Here is a 23,918-nt window from a genome sequence, read left to right on the forward strand (position 1 = left end):
TCCCATTCCCCTTTCCCCTAATACAGGGTAGCAAACTGAATAGCCCAATTTCTCGTTAACCTCCCTGCCTTTCTCTAATTTTATTTTCTCCCTCTCTCTAGGAAGTGTGCATTTTTATTAGGAAAATGCATAAATACGTAATTATAAAAACCATTAGACAGCACTGACAATGCGGCGCTATGAACAAAAAAGCGGGCGTTTCCTTCGCCTCGCTAAAAAAATGAGAGGCTTTAACTGCCACGTGCTGCCACCTGCCAGTGAATCTCCATTATAAAAAAAAGTCATAGTTTCTCTTCAAGAGCGTAGCAATGAATGCGATAGCAATAACTTAGAATGTCACGCTGAGAACGGCTAGCATTTGTGCGTGTTCAGCGCTGCTCACGCACAAATGACGCAGGAAAACAACACGCACAGGACGAGGGCTAACTGACAACGTTTACAACTCGACGCTTAACGCGCTGTTTATACAAAAACGACTCATAAAACGTAATCGCAGGTGCGGACATAAGTGCGAACTAACAAGTGCCCCACTTGTTACTTCGCTGTGTTCTAAAAGCGCGCTCTTTTCGCAAATGGGACCTGCCCAGCGAGTGAAGTTGACCGTTGTGGCTTACGCATCTAATGCAATCGTTCCGGTGAAAGGCCAAGGCACACGATTCTCCCACAGAAAAATAAGCATGAGCGCACAAGCACCGCCATATACTCGGCCCTGCCATATACTCGAAGGCGCGCGCCGCGCTGCATGCGTTGCTTTGACGCATGCGCGTTTCAGCGCGTCCGGCGTCCCTCCGTCATGAAAAGAGGGAGACGCAGTGTTGCCAGGGTAACGCATCGGTACGAGATTCCGCATGTCGCATTTCGCGCCGGTTGCAGTGGGGCCGCGCCGACGGACGCTGGTCGCGTCTGGTGTCAGACTATAAAGTGCTCGCGTTTTGCTAGCGTAGCATCGCTGTGCCCAGCGTGCGCGCGGGTCAACGCTACATCGGAGTATATTGGGCTCTTCATGATGCGCTCACGGCCGTTTTGCTAGTTTCGCATATACCAAATTTGGTGTTACGTGACGTCGATGAATTACGAAATGTAGAGGCTGGTGCGAAGTGATAATCCTGACACGCGTGTTATGTAAAAAACATGACAATATACCACGCTCATAGCGTGCTCGTGGCCGTTTTATAGCTCCACATATACTAAATTTGGTATCACGTGACGTGATTAGTTCATGAAGGTAAACAACACATCCAAACATGATAATCATGACACGGAAGTCATGTACGGTATAATTTTTCTACACCTAATAACGCTGTGCTGATTTCAAGGTGACATAATAATATTTCAAATTATAGACAAGCCGACGCGAGACACAAAAGTTATCGTGGGGTTAGATGTGGCAAAAGCATTTGACAACGTGAGGCGCGTATCGATCTTGGAGAATCTGAGCTTCCTGAACGTCGGAAAGTGAGTTTATGACTACGTCAAGGACTTCCTTTCGAGCAGGACAGCCACTTTAAATCGGGGAAAAATCCATCGAGGACATTATATTAGGCAACAGGGGGACACCTCAGGGCTCGGTGTTATCACCCACCCTTTTCAACATTGTGATGTTGAAACTGCCTGAACAGTTTACGCGGATGACATAACATTATGGATGAACGAGGGCAGTGACGGCCAAATTGAAGGCTTTCTGCAAATCGCCATTGATAAAATCGTGGAGTACCTGGAGCCCAAAGGACTTAAATGCTCGGCCGAAAAGTCGGAACACTCTTCCTCTTGCCCGCCGGAAAACGGCGGCTCCACAACAGGCCTGAAGTAGACATCCACTCGTATGTTAACGGCGCAGAGATCCCCGCGGTCGACAGTATCCGTGTCCTTGGACTAAGGATTCAGGCGAACCGTAAGAATTCTGAAACTCTTGCTAGGTTGGAAGCCAGTTCTAATATGACATGTCGTCTCATCAGACGAATAGCAAACAGGCATGCTGGGATGATTGATTGATTTGTGGGGTTTAACGTCCCAAAACCACCATATGATTATGAGAGACGCCGTAGTGGAGGGCTCCGGAAATTTCGACCACCTGGGGTTCTTTAACGTGCACCCAAATCTGAGCACACGGGAGGCATGCTGGGATGAAGGAGACGAACCTTCTTAGATTAGTGCAGACCTTCATAATAAGTAGGATAGTGTACGTAGCACCTTATTTAAAATTAAACCAAGCGGAGCAGGGCAAACTCGACACCATTATCAGGAAAAGTGTGAAAGTCGCGCTCGGACTTCCCCCAAACACGTCAACTGACAGACTTATGAAGTTGGGGGTATCTAACACACTCTATGAGCTAATTGATGCTACTGTAACTGCACAACATCAAAGACTACTCGGATCTAAAACGGGGAGAGCAATATTAAAGAGATTGGGCTATGAGCCCACGCGTGAGCAGGCGCGTTCAAAAGTCATACCGATACAGATCAGGGACAGGATAAAGATACCTCCGCTACCCAGAAATATGAACCCTACCTTTCACGAAGGCAGGCGTAAAGCCAGGGCAGATGCATTACAATCCAGGTACACCGGTCGACAGGACGTCGCGTATACAGACGCTGCGGAATATGAAAGCAAAGCGGCACACACGGCAGTGGCGGTCAGGGAAGATGGTGGCCTGATTGCAGTCCTTGTTGGACAGTCCTTGTTGTCGAGACTGTAGAGGCCGAGGAAGTGGCCATAGCTTTGGCCATCAGCCAAAAGGGGATCAGGGTGGTCATCAGCGACTCCAAAAATGCGGTGAGAAATTATGAATCGGGAAGGGTGACGGAGACTGCCGTCCGTATATTAAACATGGTTGGAGTACCCAAAGAGCAGGTTCTGCTTGTCTGGGCTCCAGCTCACCAATGACTTAGAGGGAACGAGGAAGCTCATTCTGTCGACCCCTGGAACCTCCCAAGTTACCAAACAAAGAAGCGAGTATATGCGCATATACCATGAAATCGTCGCACACTACAGGCTGAATCGGCAAGCATACCCGAGAGCGGACAACTCACTAAGTAAGAAAAACGAGGTTTTGTGGCGAAAGTTACAGACCGGGGTTTTTCCAAACCCCACACTTTACAGCAAGTGGCACCCCGCAGTTTTCCAGTCCCAGTGTAAATTTTGTAATGAGGTAGCGAATTCGGTCCACATGTGTGGACACGTCCAAGTCAAAACGATGGTTCTCACACTGTAGAATCCTGGGAGGCCCTGCTCTGCAGCCCAGATCCCAATGTCCAGCGCGACATCATCAGTCAAGCCCTTGCTACTGCCGCGTCCCAAGGGATTCCGGCCGACAGCTAGGGGCGACGGGCCATGCCTGAACAATTGACTGACTTTTTAATAAAGTTTTCTTTCTCTCTCTCTCTCATTCGTGCTTCGCATACGATCGATTACCATAGGACGTGGGATCTGCCAAATTTTTTTGTTTTCCTATATTTAGATGCGTATACATACACGGTGCATGACACCAGCCAATACTGTCCATATAATTGCTATTGCAATGAAAAGAAAGCTATCGTTTTTTCACATTACTGACAGATGGCACCATATCTCACGAAGCGAACCCAGAGAGGCCTCTGCACTGATGCACGGAGACATTCCGATGTTCTGTGCTGTAGAGCAAGGAGACAAGCGGCTATTGTTCTACACCTGCTTTGTGTTGTGTTGCTGTAGCTACCAGAGAAATGTTCACACTTATTATCGTCATCAAGACGCTCGAAGAACAAGATGAGCAAGGCTTTTCATCGGCGCGAGTGCTCTTTCAATACAGTACAGGCGGCTATGCTATATGAGGTTCTGTCTCAGTTGCGTAAAGCGGCTAAAAGAGCATACGATCACAGCACACGACAGTTTAACCCCCTTACGTGCTAATAAACATGAAAGCATTGAAACAAAAGAAAATATAGCGAGACCCTGACCTTCTACTTCGAAGGCACATGGTAGGCGCTATACAACTCATGTATTGTAAAGCTTATTCGAGACCATTTTTTTTAAAAACTGCTACATGTGAAGCGTCTGGGTTTGTTTCGTTTTATTTGTCGGCGTTAGTTCGTACGATTGACCGAGAACTTCAATATTGTTTCTTGTGTTGACATGTGCACAGTTTCGACGCAAGCAATTTTTCCCATTATTTAAAAAATAAAAACTGCCAAAAATTAAAACAATTTCGCATGCGTACGAGTGCTCCCAGTCTCGTGTCCGTCCGTAGCTGAAGCGTGTCGGTGTGAAATGAAGCTGCATTTTAAAATCGATTTCTCCGATCGTTGAACACCTAAATATCTTTTGCTGTCACCAAAAAATCAACAAAGATGCAAATAAACTCAAAATAAATTTGCAGAACTGTGTTTTTATGCACGTCTTCAACACACAAGGCAAGTTGCTAGGTAATTTCCAGGCATGTTAAAAAGACTGCCCCATGTGATTTTCAGTAGCCACAGTACTTCTTCAAGAGCTGCTCATCCAAATATACCGATCTGTTTTTTTTTAATCAGTTGAGGCAGAATGCTCAGGTTATGCACTGTCGGAGAGAAAAGAGATTGGCTGCTTGTTAGTTGGCCTCAGTTTCTTGGCTCAGTGAAAGCGCGTAAAAAGGTGTGAAGCTCTGGATACTGATAAAGGAAGGCCTTATCCTTCGAAATAAGCACACAATCGAATCGACCCGTTGCCCCAAGGAAGCCTGAAAAACCTTCGCGGAACTACGCGGGTTAACTCACAGCAGAGTTTCGAAAAACATGTCGCCTGACTTAGCCATCTTCGTCGAATGCATGCATAACCTGACGTAGCTAACTGCGGCTTCCGTTCTCTGCCCGCCACAACACGCTGTCTTTATCTTTTCCGTAGTTGGCACGCCAACCACGCGAGGCGTGATCCATGTCGCAACGCCACTGATTGAGTGGTGAGAAAGATCGAAAGCAAGCGCTACGAACTCAAGCAAAGCAAATGCCCGCGTTTCACCCAATTTAAAATTCACAATATCAGAAAGAAGAAATACATGCAAACAAAGGAATAGCTCTTTATAATAATATCAAATTTATTTATTTGTAAAAACTCATGAAAGAAAATAAGTGCGAACATCCACATTAACCTCACTTCGTTCAAACAGTTCTTAGGATGCCCGGCAACCGCTACGAGCGTGCATGTTTCTTGAAACCGAAACTAGCGCTGATTTTCCAGGGCCCGATAAGGTGGGCTGAGCGGGCATGTTTTGGAGGAGACCCTGTTCCTGTATCCCGAAGGTGGCTCTATGACCAAGAAACTGCTTGCAAATGGCCATTTAAAATTTTATATGGTAGCGGGGGCAAATTTGTACCCAGCGTCGAGAGCGCGACCTGAGACCTCGTCTCTTGACACGCTGACGCGCAGCTTGGAATATCGCGCGCAAAGCTTTGAGTAACGCGCGCAAAGCTTTGAGTTAGAATAACGTGTTATAGTTTGGAGTTAGCGCTTATGCTGCTAGGCACACATCATACCGCACCCTCCATGGTGTGCACGCGAAGTTACGAAAATAGTATATGGTGCCGAAGCACCGCTAGCGCTACTAACCTTATTTTACTGCTGCCGCTACACATAATAAAACAGAAAAAAATGGTTGCTCCCCCTTTTTAGGAATCTGTATAACACGAAAGCTAAACGTGTCCTCGCAGAGGTAATTGAACTATAATTGTGCATTGTTTCGACACAAGGGCTAAGTAAGGAATGCTGCAGTCACGCAAAAAATGGCAAGCAGCTCGAATCTTGCACTGCTCTCCTCTAGCAGACAGTAGCACGGAAGGAGGATACACAGGACGAGCACCGACAAACTGATGTCACAGCTCCACACTTAAGCACTCTGCTCGAACAGAAAGAAAGACGTATGAAACTAACGCACAAGTATACACCTCGAGAAGCGCGAAGAAAGGTTGCAATTCTTGCTTCTTCATGTGTGAGCAGCGTGGTCCTTTCGTAAAAGCAGCCGTGGGAGCGATCGAAGTGACGTTCGTGCCCTCTTTAACTATTATAACTTGAAAGCTAAGCTGCAGTGAAAGCACAAGAGGTACAGAGCACCCGAATACCGAGATAAACGTGTGCGCGAGCGAGCTACTACACTGGATAACATATATACGATCTTTGACCACGCTATGTGAAGGCACGCAAGATCATCTTTGCGCGAGTAAGCCCAGCAGAACGACCTTCAGAGCGCGCGCGTTCGCCGCGCCATCTCGCTACTGATGACGTAAACGCGCCGAAGCGCCGGGCGCCGAGGACTGCCAGTGGTATATGGTGTATATAAATGGGCTGCCGTTAGCATGTAGCAATAGGGTTGCTTGGTGGCTTAGTGGTTAGTGTCGAGCGCTCAGGAGCGCGAGGTTGCTGGTGCAATGCCCCACTGCAAAAGGTTTTTTTCTTCTCGTTTTTCTTTCTTCGCAATCTGTCTGCAAATATTTTACAACGCCATATCCGGGATGTAAATACGTCACGGAGTGTTGGGGGACCCCGGCATATAACACTTTAGTGTTGAATAGGCAGCCGGGTGGTGCGCATTGCTCGATTATTTGTGCGCGCCCCATGTGGCAGGTTTCTTTTCTTGCCTTTGTTGTTAAAGCCGCTATGAACCACAACTCAGCACTGGCGAGAAAATACATCTGCAAATAGCGAACATTCCCACAAACATGCGAGTCAAATCTTGCAGTCTCGCGCTGCAAGGAGAGTTCACAAGCGCAGCCCGAAGTTGCCATTATTTTAGGCGCATTAGCGTTTTCAACACACGTCCGCTCATCGCTTCGGAGCTACAGGCTCCCGCTGTTTGGCATCGTACAGAAGTCAACACGTTGTTGGTCGATAGCCGACATAAATTAAGGGTGACTTAAAACCATAATGATATTAATAATTGTTGAGATTTAACGTCGGAGAACCACCGTATGATTACGAGAGAAGCTGTAGTGAAGGGCTCTGGAAATTTAGACTGCCCGGGATTCTTTGGCATGCACCAAATCTAAGCACACGGCCATCAAGCATTCAAGCCTCAATAGAAAATGTGACCGTCATGACGTGCGACTCAGCAGCCGAGTGTCTTAGCCACTAGATCACCGTGGCGGGTAGCGTTAAAGCCTGATGTGCTCCCGGGTGTGCCGCCACATGACCGAGCACTCCTGCATAGCCTGCTAACAGAGCGTAATGGAGGAGGAGAAGAGGCTGAGGAATGGAAAAGACGCAACTTCTCCATTTGGAGCACGGCTTAGCGCCAAACATAGAGGGCCACGATCGCTGTCAGGTGCTAACAGGTCCACTAACAAGTGCGATCGCTAAATTTTCAATGGGAGAGCGTGGTCACGTTTCATCACGCGCGCTCAAGGTCCCCCGCTCGCACTGAGGTAACCTTTTTGGTTTTTGCTATGTTTTGTTGTGAAGCTTTGGGCACGCTCTCCGTGAAGAGGCGAAACACTTAAATTGCGCGACAAACTTCTTTAACTCCACTAATTTAGGACAGATTCGACAAATATTTGCGCCAATTGGTTTGCGAGGTTCTAAACTCTAATACAGAGGTAATTTGATAATTGCGCGAGCGGTATTTCATGACACATTGAAACTAGAAAAACGCTTGGTTTTGGCTCATGGTCCGTACCTCACTTTGTGTGCACCACATATTTTTTTTGGTATGTTTTTCACTCAGGGTTGGAAATTTGTTCGTGGTGATCTTTGAGAATTATCAGCTTTACGACATCGATAATATAGCATATCGATTCGTTCTACACTGGTCAACATTCCGGCCTTTCCTTCCCCTCCTGTTCTCTAGTATTGTTAGTGTCAATCATAAAATGAAACTGTCTACGTTACCCAAAGAAACACTTTGCGTTCTTTTGTTAACATTGTAAAAGGAATCAGTGATAGGATTCTTAAGAACAGCGTTCATTTTAAAAGCCCACGAATTACTCTCAGCGTCGTTTTAAGCAAACTGCTAACACCTCCGGCACGGTGGCCTCCAGTGGCATGCATTCGGCTGCTGACCCGCTGGTGGCGGGATAGATACCGACCGTGGCGGCCGCATTTTCGATGAAGGCGGAAACGCCTGAGTCCCGTGTGCTTACATTTAGGTGCACGTTAAGAAAACTCAGATGGTTCAAATTTCTGGAGCCATTCCCTATGGTGCCTCTCATAATCATACGATGGTTTTAAGAGGTTAAACCTCAACAATTATTATGAAACTGCTAACACGACTAATAATGGAAGATAGTGGGCCACACGTCTAAGCACACAGCAGCCTAGTATAGGCGTTTTTACTAAAGGCTCCCTGGGCGCCGCCGAACGCCCCGCTTGGCTGTTATTAACATGCGTGACCCCCCAGATTGCATGGTAGAAACTGAGACGTCAGCTTTTGTACTCCCGTGCAACAGCTTAGAAAGGAGGGGATCCTCCTTCTCTGGTTAAAAAAAAAAAAAAAAACGTCTATATGTACTGAAACCGAATGACCCGCGCGCTCACACTGCACATCTGATGAAATAATCTTCGCGGGCTAATAGTATTGGATTCGCGGTTTCAATATCGCCCATTGCGGCCGCATTTCAGCGTGAGCGAAATTCTACTTCCGTAGCATGCAGTCGGTGTCGAAATAAACTCAACACTAATAATGTAACTGTCGATGGGCTTTGTTAGAAGTGCTTGTTGCCTCATGAATCGACAGGCACGAGAATTTTTAAGCTCCGTCAAGTACGAGCTTTGCTACAGGGATTATTTTCGCGCTCCAAGCACTTCTCTCGTTTCGTACCGGTGAGCACATTGATAGCTATGCACGTAGGGCGATGACAAGGGGGAGTGAGTGAGAGAGCGAAACAGCTTTATTTGGCCCGCAGTAGACTCAAGTTAACTCAACGTTGCGGGGGAAAAAGTGAGTATCCTCGTCAGCGCACCTGCGAACCTTGAGCACTTTCTTTGCTTTTTTTCTTCAAACGCGAGGCTTACTTTCCGTGTGATCGCGAGCGCGCGCACGGATAAGTATTTTAGCGGCATCTCGCGAAGGCCACTATAGTTATACATCGCACAACACTAAAATCAGCCAATAACCGTGGATTTCGGGTTGATAGTGAAGTCATTTTAATTTATGGCATAATTTGTCGACAGAATTGGGAACAATTTCTAGCTCATTTGGTGAAGGAATTATGAGAGGATGCGTGTGCACACGCTACGCTAATGTTTCACTCGCGTGTTCTCAGGACCCTCGACTATACCAATCGGCAGCGCATTCTGACTATGTAGAAAGAAATGTTGTAGGGCCCCTTTAAGTGACTCAAGTAATTGTACCACCAGGGGTTTACGGTCGGTGAAAAACTTACGAAGCTCTTGCGTTGGTATGCGAAGCTTTCCAAGCTTCCTGCAGATATTGTATGCTGGGCATCAGCCTCACAGACTCTTGGTGAAACTTAGAAGCATGACTTGAGAGTGTTAAGCCTAGTTAAATGTTCTGCGCAGTAAATGCAGTGCCGTCACAAAAAGCGTATTCATTTGTGATTCTTGCTTCTTTCCGTGTCGTCCTGGCAACGCAGGTCTTGTCGTCGACGCGGGCCTTCCAGCGTGGCAGGGTGACCGTGCCGACCGTGATGCCGAGGCTGTGAGGTTGCTTCGGGAGGCTGGTGCCATCCCGGTGGCCACGACGAACACGCCTGAGTTGTGCCTCTGGACAGAATCCTTCAACAAGTTGTACGGGCGCACACTCAACCCACACGACACTCGGCGCGCAGCCGGCGGAAGCAGCGGTGAGGTTGAACTGTCTGCGAATTTGCTGGAATGCATAAAGCGATGACTGTGAAAGTTCCACTTTAGGTGCAGGTATGCGACCATTGGTAAATAATAATAATAATAATAATAATAATAATAATAATAATAATAATACCTTTTATTACTTCAAATAAAACAGTACATGTGACTAGGCCTGCCAAAGCCAAGTGGTGGCTTGAGTACCTTCAGAGCGCGCCACTGGTTCTATTTGGCAGTCCTCACAGAGCATGGGCCACAAGTTTTCTTGTTCTACCTCACAGTGGTCAACCTTGCATAACTTCAACTGCTACGGTTGCGCACGTCTTCAGTAGACATGAACGTCTCACCAGGTGTCATATTTAGATTTCCGGGAACACTCCAACAAATGTTTTCTTTGCTGAACACTCTCTGCTGCACTGTAGGCAGTGATAACTTGCGAGATCTGTAGTGCGAGATGGTGCGATGGAAATCTTTACTGCTGCTCCACCTACGGTCAAGCGGCGAGGTGTTGAGACCATTGGCCGCGGCCTCTGCGATTAGCGAAGATGCGATTAAGCAATGCGCCGTTAAAGTATGTAATCGTGCAGGACGAGTACGATATCCTCATTAACAGGCGGCGTGATGGTAAGTGTAGCAGCAGTGAAGCTTTCTGTCGCTCCACAACGCGCTGCAAATACCGGATACTTTCGCGGCTGTTGGGCGATCTTGAGCCCCAGAAATGACAATCGTAGTATAAAAGGGATGGGATCACTGGCGGAATACGCAGGCTTTTTTACATGAATATTCAAACTTCTAGCGTCTAGAAAACAACACTATTTCTAGAAAAGTGTGCACTATCTTATAAAAATAATAGTATAAAACAATTGAGAACTTCCCAATTTAGCAGCATGGCTTGCGCCGAACAGTAGTAACAGTTAATTTAATTTGTTTTGCGTATTAAGCCTAATCACACTGAAATGAAGGAATAAACATGTGTGGCATCAAGTCTTCGTTCAAATATATTTAAAAAAATATGTTACCTGTTAAGACACAGAGGTGTGCTTCCTTGAAAGTTAAAAGATTATTTTCCGCTGAAACGGTTGCACTGATGGAAAACTTTAGCCGCTAACATGATATTCGCACGTGGCGATTTGCATGAATTTTCCTTGCCAGTGCAGGAGGCGAAGGCAGCCTTATCTCGGCAGCGGGTGCGCTCTTGGGCATCGGAACCGACATAGGTGGCAGTATACGACTCCCGTCTACATACTGCGGCACATTCGGGCACATGACCACGCCTGGTACGTTTGTTGGCTCTCATATCTTTTACAGGTCAATAGTGAAAATTGCTGCGTTTGCTCGCACCTGAGAAGTAAACTTCTTTGATCTTTGTGCTTAAATTATGTTTCCCGTTGGTTTAGTTATTGCTGGAAACCACTGTCAGTGACTTTCGCCGTTGTGGCTTATATGTAAGCGTTCGAGTTATCTCATGTTTTGTTTATACTTCCCTGCTTGACAACCTCAACGATTCAAAGCACTTCGCCAAACAAACATTCAGGTTTTTCTTGTGCGAGCTAGTGACCTACTAAACTTTGTTTTTTTTTTTGCTTCAACTTGTTTACGAGGTTATGTATGTTGGCTCGCTCTGAAATGTCACACTTCCAACTCGTATTAACACTGACGACCAGAGTAGATGGTTTAGTTGGTGGCGATAACGATGATTTAATCAAAGCAAGAGGGTGAAACGGAAGGTCGGATAAAAATACGTACCAGGGCTTCTTTAGATTTGACTTCAGTGTTTTTATTGTCGTAAGAGAAAGCAAAATCATCTAACCCAAACTATTACCAATCTCTAAAAAGTTAATGATGATGTGCTCATTTATTTAAAAAAGGAAGACCCAAGGTCATTTTCTGGAAACAAGGAGGTAAAAAGGAGAAATAACCTTTAATATGAATGCGCGCCAAGCCACCATGGCGAGGCCAATGTCATTGACTGATATGTGGGGTTTAACATCCTAAAAGACAAAGTCAAAGTGAACAGGATAATTTGGTCAAGGTGTTCATGTATGTTATGTTCTAAGACTTATCGATAAGGGCATGGAAAAAGAACTCAACGAACCCACTTACCTTTGAAATCGATGTTATGCGAAGCATGGGAATCGAAGGTGAAAGTGTTTTAATATTTTTATTGAACTATGAGTGGCGCTAAATATATGTACAAATTCATGAACGCATGTTAAACAGCCATGTATGTTTTATATTAGCAGTTGTTTACAGTTGCGTAAAGATGCCAACAGCAACACGGATATTAGCAACACCTGAAGCGGTAAGTTGACATGAAGCGTTGGTGTTCCCGATAGTGCTCGTTAGGATGGTGACCGCGGGCACTGGTACAGAAATCAACTTTAGCAAATGGCGCCTAACTACGATTGCCGTTAAGCCGAAGTGACGGTTGTATCATAGGAGTACATATGTAACTTTTATAAAGTCGAATAGCACAGTACTGCCGCCACAATTGATGTTTCACGAACATTAACGTCTACATAAAGATATATGCGAGGCCAGGCATGGTTCTCTGGTAGAATACTTCATTTCAACGCAGAATATTATGGTTTGATTCCCTCGGGGCCACCTACATTTATTGCTTGCATTCGTCCAGCCAACGCTGCCTATGTCAGCTTTTTGTTAACGCTCAAGCCTTGAGATTAGCCATGTGTGTTCTCACCGTTCCTGGGTAGATATGAAATGTCCATTACCTGTAGCACATACCCGCATACCAGTGGCACATAATCCACCCCGGGTATGTGTCACTGTTTTTTTGGAAGGTTTGCGATGACATACTTCACGAGGTTGTGAGATTAGTCATGCCACAACCAGCAAGTCGTATTCGTCAAACTATCTGACCCTCCCATACTAATTTTAATGTACCCAAGGTTAAGGGAGTGATCATGAGAGCACCCAGACGTAGACGGCTAGACAGATAGATAGACGAACAGACAGACAGACAGACAGACAGACAGACAGACAGACAGACAGACAGACAGACAGAGATAGATAGATAGATAGATAGATAGATAGATAGAAAGATATCAAATTTACTTGCAGTACGTAAACTAATGCTTCACATTTAATATCCGTCTCTTGCATGACATGACGATCGATCGATGTGAACTCATGCATATGCGGCATGCTGGTCCGCAGGTATCCTCTCCCATGACGGCCACAGGCATCCCTTCAACGACGAGTTCATGAAGCTGTACTCCACGGGACCAATGACTCGCTATGCCTGCGACCTGCTGGCAATGCTCAAGGCCATGCTTCCACCAGACGAACTGGCGCGTATGCAGCTCGACCAGAAGGTACGCATGAATAAAGTTATCTGCCACTCTCTGTTTGTTCACAACAATTAATTATCAGGTACTCTTTCATGTCTAAAAGCAGAAGGCTTTCCCGATTTCTAAAAAAAAATTCAGGAATTTCACGTGGCCTTTGCAATATCGACAATGGATACGTTGAGCACCTCGACAGCACACAAATGGCGGCCGCTTCTAATATAAGACTGGAACGCCCACTGAGAGGACTGGTGAAATTAAAATGATTGTGAGTAGTGGTGGTGTAATGTCAGTGAAAGCAGCAAGTCAAATAGCGTGCACCGGAGGATAGCTTTACAGGTGATGTTCGGCGCTGGGCTGTTCCTGTCGTTTCGTGCTCAGCAATATCACCTCTTGTTTATGTTTTGATAGAGAAAGAAATTATGATATCACACGAGGGCCTTTTATCGTGCCATAATTGCTCGCCGCTGCCGCCGATGTTCGTAACCGCTATCGCTTGAAGTATGAAAGATATCTGGGTTGATGGATTTCGAACCCAAGTACTTTGTTGGATGCACCACGGTATTTTACTACAGAGCTACACTGGCGCCTGAAAATTATATGCAAACATAGTATAAGCAGGCTTCATGTCAGGGAAAGAATCACGTTAACATGAGTAATAGCGTTTCAAAAAAGTAAATAAGCAGGTACTACACAATGCGCATTGTGTAACGAGTGGGTCGTTCAGTGCTTCGAAACCATTACAAGATACACAGTCATGATTGTTCATGACCAGCCACAGCTTCAACAAAGGAAAAATAATACCTTAAAGATGTGTAGTGGATAACAAGCTTCCCCGAAGACCGAATAATGGCGTAGAGGGCACTTACCTACATCACAAAGGTTATGATGATTTTAAGCACAGTGGATGCCATGCAAAGTTCTTGCAGTAGTTTCACCAAAAGTGTTTTGAAAATGCTCTAGAAAGGCCGCTCTTCCAGCATTCGTTGCGACTCTGCTGCACGCTCAGCGCTGAAGCGCTGCTTGTTTAGGGGCGGAGTTCCTTAAGCTGTAGGTCGTTCCTTCCTATGTAGTAGTACTACTGTAGTAGCCAAGCATTCTTGAGCGTTTTAAAAATTGCTCACTAGATGACCTTGTGTGTTTATGTACTTGGAAATAATATCACTAACTGGCGTTAGTGGTTTTCGTATACTTGACGATTTCATATAGTTGACCGATGGATGGACGGATGAACGGACGGACGGATGGACAGACAGACCGATTGATGAATGAACAATTTCGTATATTTGACAGACCAACGGGCGGATGGACAGATGGGTGAATGAATAAATAGACAGACAGACAGACAGACGGACGGACGGATGAACGGACGGACTGAGAAACGCTTCGCCCCACTCATCATCACTCACGCCATCGATATGATGTGAATTTTTTTGAAAAAAAAGCTGTTTGAGCCAGCCGTATTTTGTGTGGACTGCAGGTGTGCGCCACGCAGCCTGCCCCAAAACTATCGTTATCATAAACGACTATGTGCTAGGAAAACTCGTTAAATTTCGCTGCTCACAATGGGTCTACTAAACGTGAAGCGAACAGTTCACCCAACAAATGGGGGCGAGCCGAAGAGTGTAAGTACGTACAACGAAAAGAATACTATAGAGAATGGGCAAGGCAAAGGCGGTTGTGAGAAGACCCTGAAGAGATGGAAAAGCTGTATACGCCAAGAACGACGAGCCCGTAGATCGATGAGAGGTGCGAACATGTGGTTTTGGCGCCACCCTACAGTTTCCGTGTGGTGTGTGTGACTGTGTAATTTTACTCAAATCTTTCTGTGGTGACAATCAAAGCAAAAACAACCATGCCTCGCCTGGTTAAATTCTAGCCGCTAACTACAAGCAATTCAGAAAGAACTTGCATCACCCAGCTAAGCCCTAAAAAAAAACCTAAAAGCAACAATCTGTGACTTCAGAATCGTCCACTTTCACTGTTTGAAGCCTCGGGTGTTTTAGTGGAAGCTTTTATTTCTTTAATGGTGTAATACATAAATTTCAGGAGATTGATTAATTGATATGTGGGGTTAAACGTCCCAAACTCACCATGTGATTTTGAGCGACGTCGTAGTGCACAGCTCTGGAAATTTCGACTGCCTGGAATTTTTTAACGTGCACAAAAAAATCAGCACACGGGCCTACAGCATTTTCGCCTCTATCGAAAATGCAAGCGCCGCAGCGAGAGTTTGAGCCTGCAAACTACGAGTGAGCAGCCGAGTACTTTAGCCACTAGACCACCGCGGCAGGGCAAATTTCAGGAGCAGCCATTGCGGCGCTTTTTTGTGGAGACTGTGTGACAGCGAGCAGAGTGCTTTGTACCTATTTAGATTTTAAAGGGGTACTGACACCTTTTTTCGGAGGCGAGTTTACTCTGCCATACAAATATTCTGTATACAGAGACGGCTCTGAACAAAAGGGACGCTCAGCGAATGCTGATAGAATATTTTATTTTGATATTAAAGTCAAATTTCTTGCAGCGCACCTACTGACACCTACACTAACTTGACGCCAGGCTACAGTACTAATCCTGATGCTCCGCCCCGTGCGGTGGTCTAACGTACTCATCTGCTGACTTGCAGTTCACAGGATTGCATCTCGGCTGCGGCGGTTGCATTTTCGATGGAGGTGTAAATGCTGTAGGCTTGTGTGCTCAAGTTTGGGCACACCTTAAATTGACCCAGGTGGTGAAAATTTCCGAATCCCTCGACTACGGGGCCTTTCATAATCATATGGTGGTTTTGGGACATTAAACCCCAAATAATAATCGAATCAATATTGGTGACTTCATGCAGCAGCCTGGCAAGTTGTGATGGTTCCAATCACCACAGCACAAAAGTGGCGCATGTGCGTTGCGCTCTCGATCATCTGCTCGCGCCGTGCAGTCATGCGGGCACTGTCATCCAGCACACTTGGGAAGTGAGCTAGCGGAGTCCGGAATATAGTGTACGTGCAAGCGAATAAATATGTGCTTGTCAGAGGACAAATGAATCGTTTGATTGCCATTGTTCATCGTGGCACCAATATTTTGCCAGAGAATTGGCTGGTGCCAGTGAAACGGGGGATAACAGGCCCAAGTTTCACCGATTTCAATCCGATCCGGTGCTGAGGCAAGCGTGGCCATGGGTCAACTTCGTGCACCGTGGCTGAGGACGCCAACTAAGCGGTGTTTGGTTCTGACCGACTTCGGAATGTTGACGAAGAACGCGTGCCTTTAGAAAGCGATTCGGCGAGTGCCGGCGCATGCGGCGTATGACGATTCATGACACATAAGGAGAACGAGCCATCAGCGTTCGCTCTCTACCCATATGCGGTAGCTAAGCTTGCACGATTGGGAGGCATCGTATCTTCTTTATTAAGCCCAAAATAAACAGCCTTACACAGCCATGTATTGTTGTCTAATAACATTACCATTATAGCTACGCCTTCATAATCCTCGCCACAGCACACATTCCACATTCATTCTGGAATCGGAGCACAGACATACCAAGGCCTACCTTCTTGGTAGCACCACTCGCTTTCACACTTGAGCTTGTTGAGCGGTTCTTTTTGCCAACACTATAAGAACTTGCACACTTATGAGATGCTTTCACACATGCCACTAGTTTTCTCGATGGCCTGGATGTAAAAAGCAAAAGTGGGAACGAAGTGGGCTCGTTTGCCAAGACGGTTTGTGCCACTGTTTGTTTACCTGCGAAATGGCCTGCCATCACGGCTTCATATCTCGTTGCTGGTTCGAAAACGGACGTTGCCTTGCAGACATGGTACATTTTAAGCATCACTTTATTCAATCACGAGTTATTAGGTGTCATAAACAGTTGATCCAATGTTTCTCATGCCAGTGGCAACAGAGATGTCCGCAAATATCAGTATGCACAAATGGGTGGCGAGGAAAGAACCTGTCACAGGCGCCCACCAGTGGCGCTTCTCGTCGTGCTCTTACGCGGTTGTGGTTGTGGGCACGAACAGCCGTCCGACTAATCGCATCCGAAATAGCACCATGTGTGCAGCACTAAAGTGATACCGCCGAAACGTTTAGCCTCCCTGCTGCGACAGTTGCCACACACACGGCACGCAGCAGACGAAGCAGACGATGGAAGAAGACTTGCTGACGAGAATACGTCGCGAAAACTTGCGCGTGCACCTACTACCGCCTGGTGGCACTGCTCATATCATGTCGTAACGTCAGGGTACATAAGGAACTGTAACTAGCTTTTAAAAGCATGCTGTAATTAAGTTTGAGGGCATACTCACACTTACCGTTTTTTTTTACGCTGTCGGGTGCTTGGTATATCATTCGACGCAAAAGAACGACAAGTGAGAAATTTTGTGTCAGTACTCCTATAAGTAAAATGAAGGTAGGCACCTAACATTACGTTCGTTATACGTTGCGTTATATTGAAGAAAAACAAACACATTACGTGACAAGAGTACGTGTTCCAGGTGTATATGCCTGACAGCTTGTTGATTTCCCTGATCAAACAGCGCTCCAACGCACCCTAATTCGAAATTCACTTCGTCACGGGATGTTTCAGTCATCAGTTTGGTTGGTTTACTCTAACCATGGCTTGTTGTGGCCATTTCGTGACATATAGCTAGTACAGCATTACGTTGCTGAACTGTCGAATTGGGTTGTGTAGCGCTGGTTAATGTGTTTTATCAGTGGACAATTTTTGTGGCCTGGCGGCTAATGCTGCGCAATGTTGGTGACAGTTGCGTGGCATAGGCTGTCCACTTTAAAAAATCTACCAAGGAACGTACATGTGCTGATGTGAATCTTCAGCATATAATTCGCAATAGTCATATTTACTGCTGTCTGTACTGAAATTTTGCTAATCGTAATGCAGCCTTGCTCAATATCGTAGTAATGCGCCATCAAATGCGTCTTACGATGTATGCATCCGCGTTACATAGCCTGCTTTTCCTTTGATAAATCTACGTCTAAAATGGGGTTTCAGCACTGGTGTTACGTCGAGCTGCAAGCTGCACTTCAGTCAATACACTGTACTCGACGTCCGTGGTAAGCCCACGTCTAGCACACGAGTACTCATTCTGTACAAACTAGGACGTTAAACCCCTTGCATCAATCAATGTACACAACGGTACAGATGTGCATCGTAACGTGTGCTCAATGCCTAACAACGCAGCATAGGAAGCCCATCACTAAATGCTTCGCATAACATCGATCCTCAGACTGAAAGTGATATGCTGCATTTTTCCCTCTGTAATAAGCGGTTCTCTTCTCTTTCACCTTCCTGTTGATTTTACTTGCACTGGCATTTTATTGGAAATTGGAGGTGGCACGTTGGCCGTTTTTACGATTGATTATGCCATACACATGGGCTGGTCTAGTGGCGAAAGGTTAATTGAGACCTTGGACTCATATCTGTATACCTGCAGGTCGATCTGAGTGAAATCAAGGTCTTCTACGCTGAGGACGAAGGATGCAGCTTTTTCAGCCGCGTTCATCCCGAGATGCGCGAGGCAGTGCGGAAGGTAAGCGCATGGGGAACAGCATGTTCAGTCGCTTATTACTCTAGAACCTTCACGTTTTATTGAAAAAACTTAGTACATTGCTTATCTTCAACATTTTACTACATTCACAGCCTAGCTAAATACAGTTTCGTTGAAAAACGAAAGTGGTAGTAAAGTTGTGTCAATCTAAATGTGTTAGACAGCAAAAGTGTTCGGTTAAGCAAAGTAAAGTTGTGTAAATCGAAATGTGTTAGAGAGGGAAAGTGTTTGGTTAAGCAAGTGAAGTATTTATAGAGGTGGTCGACCTCAGCGTCATGGCCAGCTGAACCGTGACCATTTCACAAAGAAAGCATATCTTAAAGGTGCCTCCTTTTGACGCTGAACGCAGGCGGCCAGTCACTTGAAAGAGCGTCACGGCATCAAAGCGGAGCCCATTAGGCTGGAGGCTCTCTCGTGCGGCTTCGAAATGTGGCTGGCCAAGTTGAGTGCCAGCCAGGGCGAGCCGGCGACGCGCTTCTTCACCAATGCTGGCGGCCGGCCTATCAACACTTTCGTCGAAACATTGAAGGCCCTCTGTGGAAGGTAACTGAAGTCACTTTATGTGTGCTCCTGTAAGCTCCATTTTCAAACTGTTCATATGCACCTAACTTATTTATTATACTATAACAGACGAAGCTGTGTTCAACATGGCAAATTCGCTTGACTGAATTTCATTCCACCATTATTCTGCGCGTATGTTCCTAGTTATTAGTTTTCAAACTTATAATGTAACGTGACCAGCCACAGTGGTCTAGTAGCTAAAACAGTCGGCTGCTGACCCACGAGTCGTGGGATTGGATCTCAGCCACGGGGGTCGCGTTTTCGATGCAGATGAAAATGCTTCAGGCACGTGTGCTCAGGTTCTGGTGTACGTTAAAGAACCCTAGGTGGTCCGAATTTCCGGAGCCCTTCATTACGACGTCTTTCATATTCAAATGGTGGTAATGGGACGTTAAACCAGGGCAGTCATTAGGATTAATATTATGACATTATTATTTTTTTATTATGTAAGGTGATTGTGATAGGGAAGACGTGGTACTCTAGCCGGTGAAATCACTACTGTTCATTCTGCAAAAATTAAAAAATTGGCAGATCCCACCTACAGTGGGAATCGATGATATGCGAAGCACAAATAAAAATAGTTGATATGTCAATTTAAAATCAGCACAACCTTACGAGGCGCAGGTAAATAATGCCGTACATGACTTCCGTGTTATGATTTTCATATTTGGATGTGTCGTTTACCTTCGTCATCTATTCACTTCGCGTGATACCAAATTTAGTATATGTGAAGCTAGCGAAAGCTAGCTCCACATATACGTTTGTTTTGTTTTGCTAGCACGTATATGTTTTACTAGCTCCACATATACCAAATTTGGCATATGTGGAGCTAGCAAAACGGCCGCGAGCTCATAATAAAGGGCCCAATATACTCCAACATAGTGCTGACCCGCACGCATGCTGGGCACAGCGACGCTACGTTAGCAAAACGCGAGCACTGAATAGTCTGATGACCGGCCCGACCAGCGTCTGTCGGCGCAGCCCAACAGCAATCTGCGCGAAATGCGAAATGCTGCATTTCACACCTATGTGTTACCTTGACAACACTGCGTCTTCCTCTTTTTGTGACGGAGGGACGCCGGACGCGCTGAAACGCGCATGTGTCAAAGCAATGCAGCGCAGCGTGCACCTGCGAGTATATGGCAGGCCCGGCGCCTGGCGTGGCAACGCTGCCTTGATGCGACGAAACGAACGCCAGCGAGCACGTGCACCACGTCACGTCGAAATGTCTTGGCGCCTTGACTGAGGCATGTAGTCATGTTCTCACATGACACGAATCTCATGATCATCATGTTTGCACCAGTTACGTACCTTCCTGACATGATTTGGCCTCAAATAATACACACCGAAAGTAAAGAAACACTCAACGACAAGCACAAGCGGCACTTCCAAATAAAGTAGACCGGGCGAAAATCCAGGCTTAAGTAACAACATACAGACATGCGCAGTCCTCACACAGCCTTACGCTATCCAGCTGTCGAACAATCTCTCTTACGATAAGTACAATGTCACCAACGGTTGGCTGATACAATTTTCACTTTTATTTTTAATGTAATATGCTTCTATCAACTCACGCGGAGTTTTATGCCTAGTTCTACCTAGAATTTTAACCTCGTCGAAACGTGGTCACACCCGCAGGCTTTACAAAGCATAGGCAATGATTGATTGATTGATATGTGGGGTTTGACGTTCCAAAACCATCATATGATTATGAGAGACGCCGTAGTGGAGGGCTCCGGAAATTTCGACCACCTGGGGTTCTTTAACGTACACCCAAATCTGAGCACATGGGCCTACAACATTTCCGCCTCCATCGGAAATGCAGCCGCCGCAGCCGGGATTCGAACCCGCGACGTGCGGGTCAAAGCATAGGCAAATGCGCCAAGCCATCTTTCATTAAATTTAATTCATGCTCCCTAACCCGTTCAATAATACAGCGCCCGGTAGTCCCGATATACGAGTTGCCACAAGAAACGGGAATCTCATAACACCTTTGGCACATTTCCCGTACATCGTGCCATGTTTCTTGCCGCAGCCCTAAAGGCTCACCTCCACATGCGCGTAAATTCATGGAAGCGTATTACATTAAAAAGAAATGTGAAAATTGTATCAGCGAACCGTCAGTGAGATTGTACTTATCGGAAGAGAGATTGTTCGATAGCTGGATAGCGTAAGGCTGTGTGAAGACTGCGCAAGTCTGTATGTTGTTACTTAAGCCTGGATTTTCGCCCGGTCTACTTTAGTTGGAAGCGCCACTTGTGCTTGTTGTTGAGTGTTTCTTTACTTTGTGTGTGTATTGTTTGCGGCCAAATCATGTCAGTAAGCAAGTACCAACTAGGCCAACAATCAGTAATGTTACGTACCTTCGTCATCCATTGAGGTCACGTAATACCAAATTTGGCATATGTGAAGCTAGCGAAACCCCCGTGAGCGCATCATAAGTGTGGCATGTAGTCATGTTGTTACATGACAAGCATGTCGCTATCATCATGTTCGGATGGGTGATTTACTTATGTCGTTCGTTCGCATCGCGTAATACCGAGTTTCGTATAAGTGAAGCTGGCAAAACAGCCGCCAACGCATCATGAGCCTGGCATTTAGTCATGTTTTTACATGACACACATCTCATGATAATCTTCTTTGTACCAGACACAATCTGTTATTATCCATTCACGTACCATAATACCAAATTTGGTATATGTGATGCTGGTTATGTGATGCAAAGAGGCAAAGCTGCTGGTGAGGATCACGTAACATCAAATCTGCTGAAAGATGGAGGGCAGATTGTGTTAGAAAAACTAGTTACTCCGTTTATCAAGTGTCTCCTGACGGGAAGAAAACCAGTGTCTTGGAAGAATGCTAACATCATTTTAATACATAAGAAAAGAGATGACAAGTACTTGAAGAATTACAGGCCGATCAGCTTGCTCTCTGTAGCATACAAGCTATTTATAAAGGTAATTGCTAACAGAGAAGAGAAAGCATTACAATTTATTCAACCAAAGGAACAAGCAGGGTTTCGAACAGGCTACTCAACAATCGACCACATTCATACTATCAATCAGGTAATAGAGAAATGCTCAGAGTATAACCAACCACTATACATAGCCTTCATAGATTACGAGAAGGCGTTCGATTCAGTAGAGATATCAGCCGTCATGCAGACACTGCGGAATCAGGGCGTAGATGAAGCATATATAAACATTCTGGAAGAAATCTACAGGGGATCAACTGCTACCATAGTGCTTCATAAAGAAAGCAACAGAATACCAATCAAGAAGGGTGTAAGGCAGGGGGACACAATTTCCCCAATGCTATTTACCGCGTGCTTACAGGAGGTTTTCAGAAGCCTAGAATGGGAACAGTTAGGGATAAGAGTCAATGGAGAATACCTTAGTAACCTGCGCTTCGCCGATGACATTGCATTGCTGAGTAACTCGGGGGACGAATTGCAACTCATGATTACGGAGTTAGACAAGGAGAGCAGAAAGGTGGGTCTTAAAATTAATCTGCAGAAAACGAAAGTAATGTACAACAACCTCGGCAAGGAGCAGCGCTTCGAGATAGGTAATAGTGCACTTGAAGTTGTAAAAGACTATGTCTACTTAGGGCAGGTAATAACCGCAGAGCCGAACCACGAGATTGACGTAACTAGAAGAATAAGAATGGGGTGGAGCACATTCGGCAAGCACTCTCAAATTATGACAGGTAGATTGCCACTATCCCTCAAGAGGAAGGTATATAACACCTGTATCTTGCCGGTAATTAGCTACGGAGCAGAAACCTGTAGACTTACAAAGAGGGTTCAGCTTAAATTGAGGACGATGCAGCGAGCAATGGAAAGAAAAATGGTAGGTGTAACCTTAAGAGACAAGAAGAGAGCAGAGTGGATTAGGGAACAAACGGGGGTTAAGGATATCATAGCTGAAATCAAGAAGAAGAAATGGACATGGGCAGGGCATGTAGCGCGTAGACAGGATAACCGCTGGTCATTAAGGGTAACTGATTGGATTCCCAGAGAAGGGTAGCGGGTTAGGGGAAGACAAAAGGTTAGGTGGGCAGATGAGATTAAGAAGTTTGCGGGTATAAATTGGCAGCAGCAAGCACAGGACCGGGTTAACTGGCGGAACATGGGAGAGGCCTTTGTCCTGCAGTGGACGTAATCAGGCTGATGATGATGATGATGATGATGTATAAAGCCTGTAGCATATCAGAAGTAAGTGCCCACGATTGGTTCATTATATATTCAGGAGTTGTCAAAATCTATGTTGTAGGCCCATGTGCTCAGATTTAGATGCACGTTAAAGAACCCCATGTAGTCGAGATTTCCGGAGGCCTCCGCTACGGAATCTCTCATATTCATATGGTAGTTTTGGGATGTTAAACCCCACATATCAATGAATCAATGAGTTGTGAATATTTGTGGACAATTTGTCCCATAGTGATTGCGATTGTGCCTAGGCCATCTATGGGCTGTGCCTTAAGTGACATATATTTCTGAAAATACACGAAGATATCACAGCGCACCTTTCAGAAACATTTTTTCTAATTACAAATTATGACAGATGAGGTCATTGCTTTGATGAGGATTAAGGATAAAGAACTGAGCTATTTGGTAGGCATTCAAAGTGAAGGTCGTAAAACAGTCATATACAGATGCACAAGAAGGCCAGGACATGCACTTTTCTTCCTTCCGTTTGTCAACGTTGTACGAAACTGAGTGTGCATTCGTTAGTAAATGGGGTA

The 23,918-nt window shown here is 45.6% G+C and overlaps 1 protein-coding gene across 1 annotated transcript in view; it reads left to right on the plus strand.

The window, feature by feature from the left end:
* Nucleotides 1-23,918, plus strand: part of LOC119170118 (fatty-acid amide hydrolase 2) — an 85,055-nt gene that overhangs the window by 46,931 nt on the left and 14,206 nt on the right. The window contains exons 3-7 of the mRNA XM_037421175.2: nt 9,535-9,744; nt 10,903-11,022; nt 12,923-13,080; nt 18,498-18,593; nt 18,961-19,154. Coding sequence (XP_037277072.2) covers nt 9,535-9,744; nt 10,903-11,022; nt 12,923-13,080; nt 18,498-18,593; nt 18,961-19,154 — 778 coding nt within the window. The remainder of the gene's footprint in view (nt 1-9,534; nt 9,745-10,902; nt 11,023-12,922; nt 13,081-18,497; nt 18,594-18,960; nt 19,155-23,918) is intronic.

The sequence above is a fragment of the Rhipicephalus microplus genome, chromosome 3 (assembly GCF_043290135.1).
Source record: "Rhipicephalus microplus isolate Deutch F79 chromosome 3, USDA_Rmic, whole genome shotgun sequence".
In the NCBI taxonomy this organism is placed as follows: Eukaryota; Metazoa; Arthropoda; class Arachnida; order Ixodida; family Ixodidae; genus Rhipicephalus; species Rhipicephalus microplus.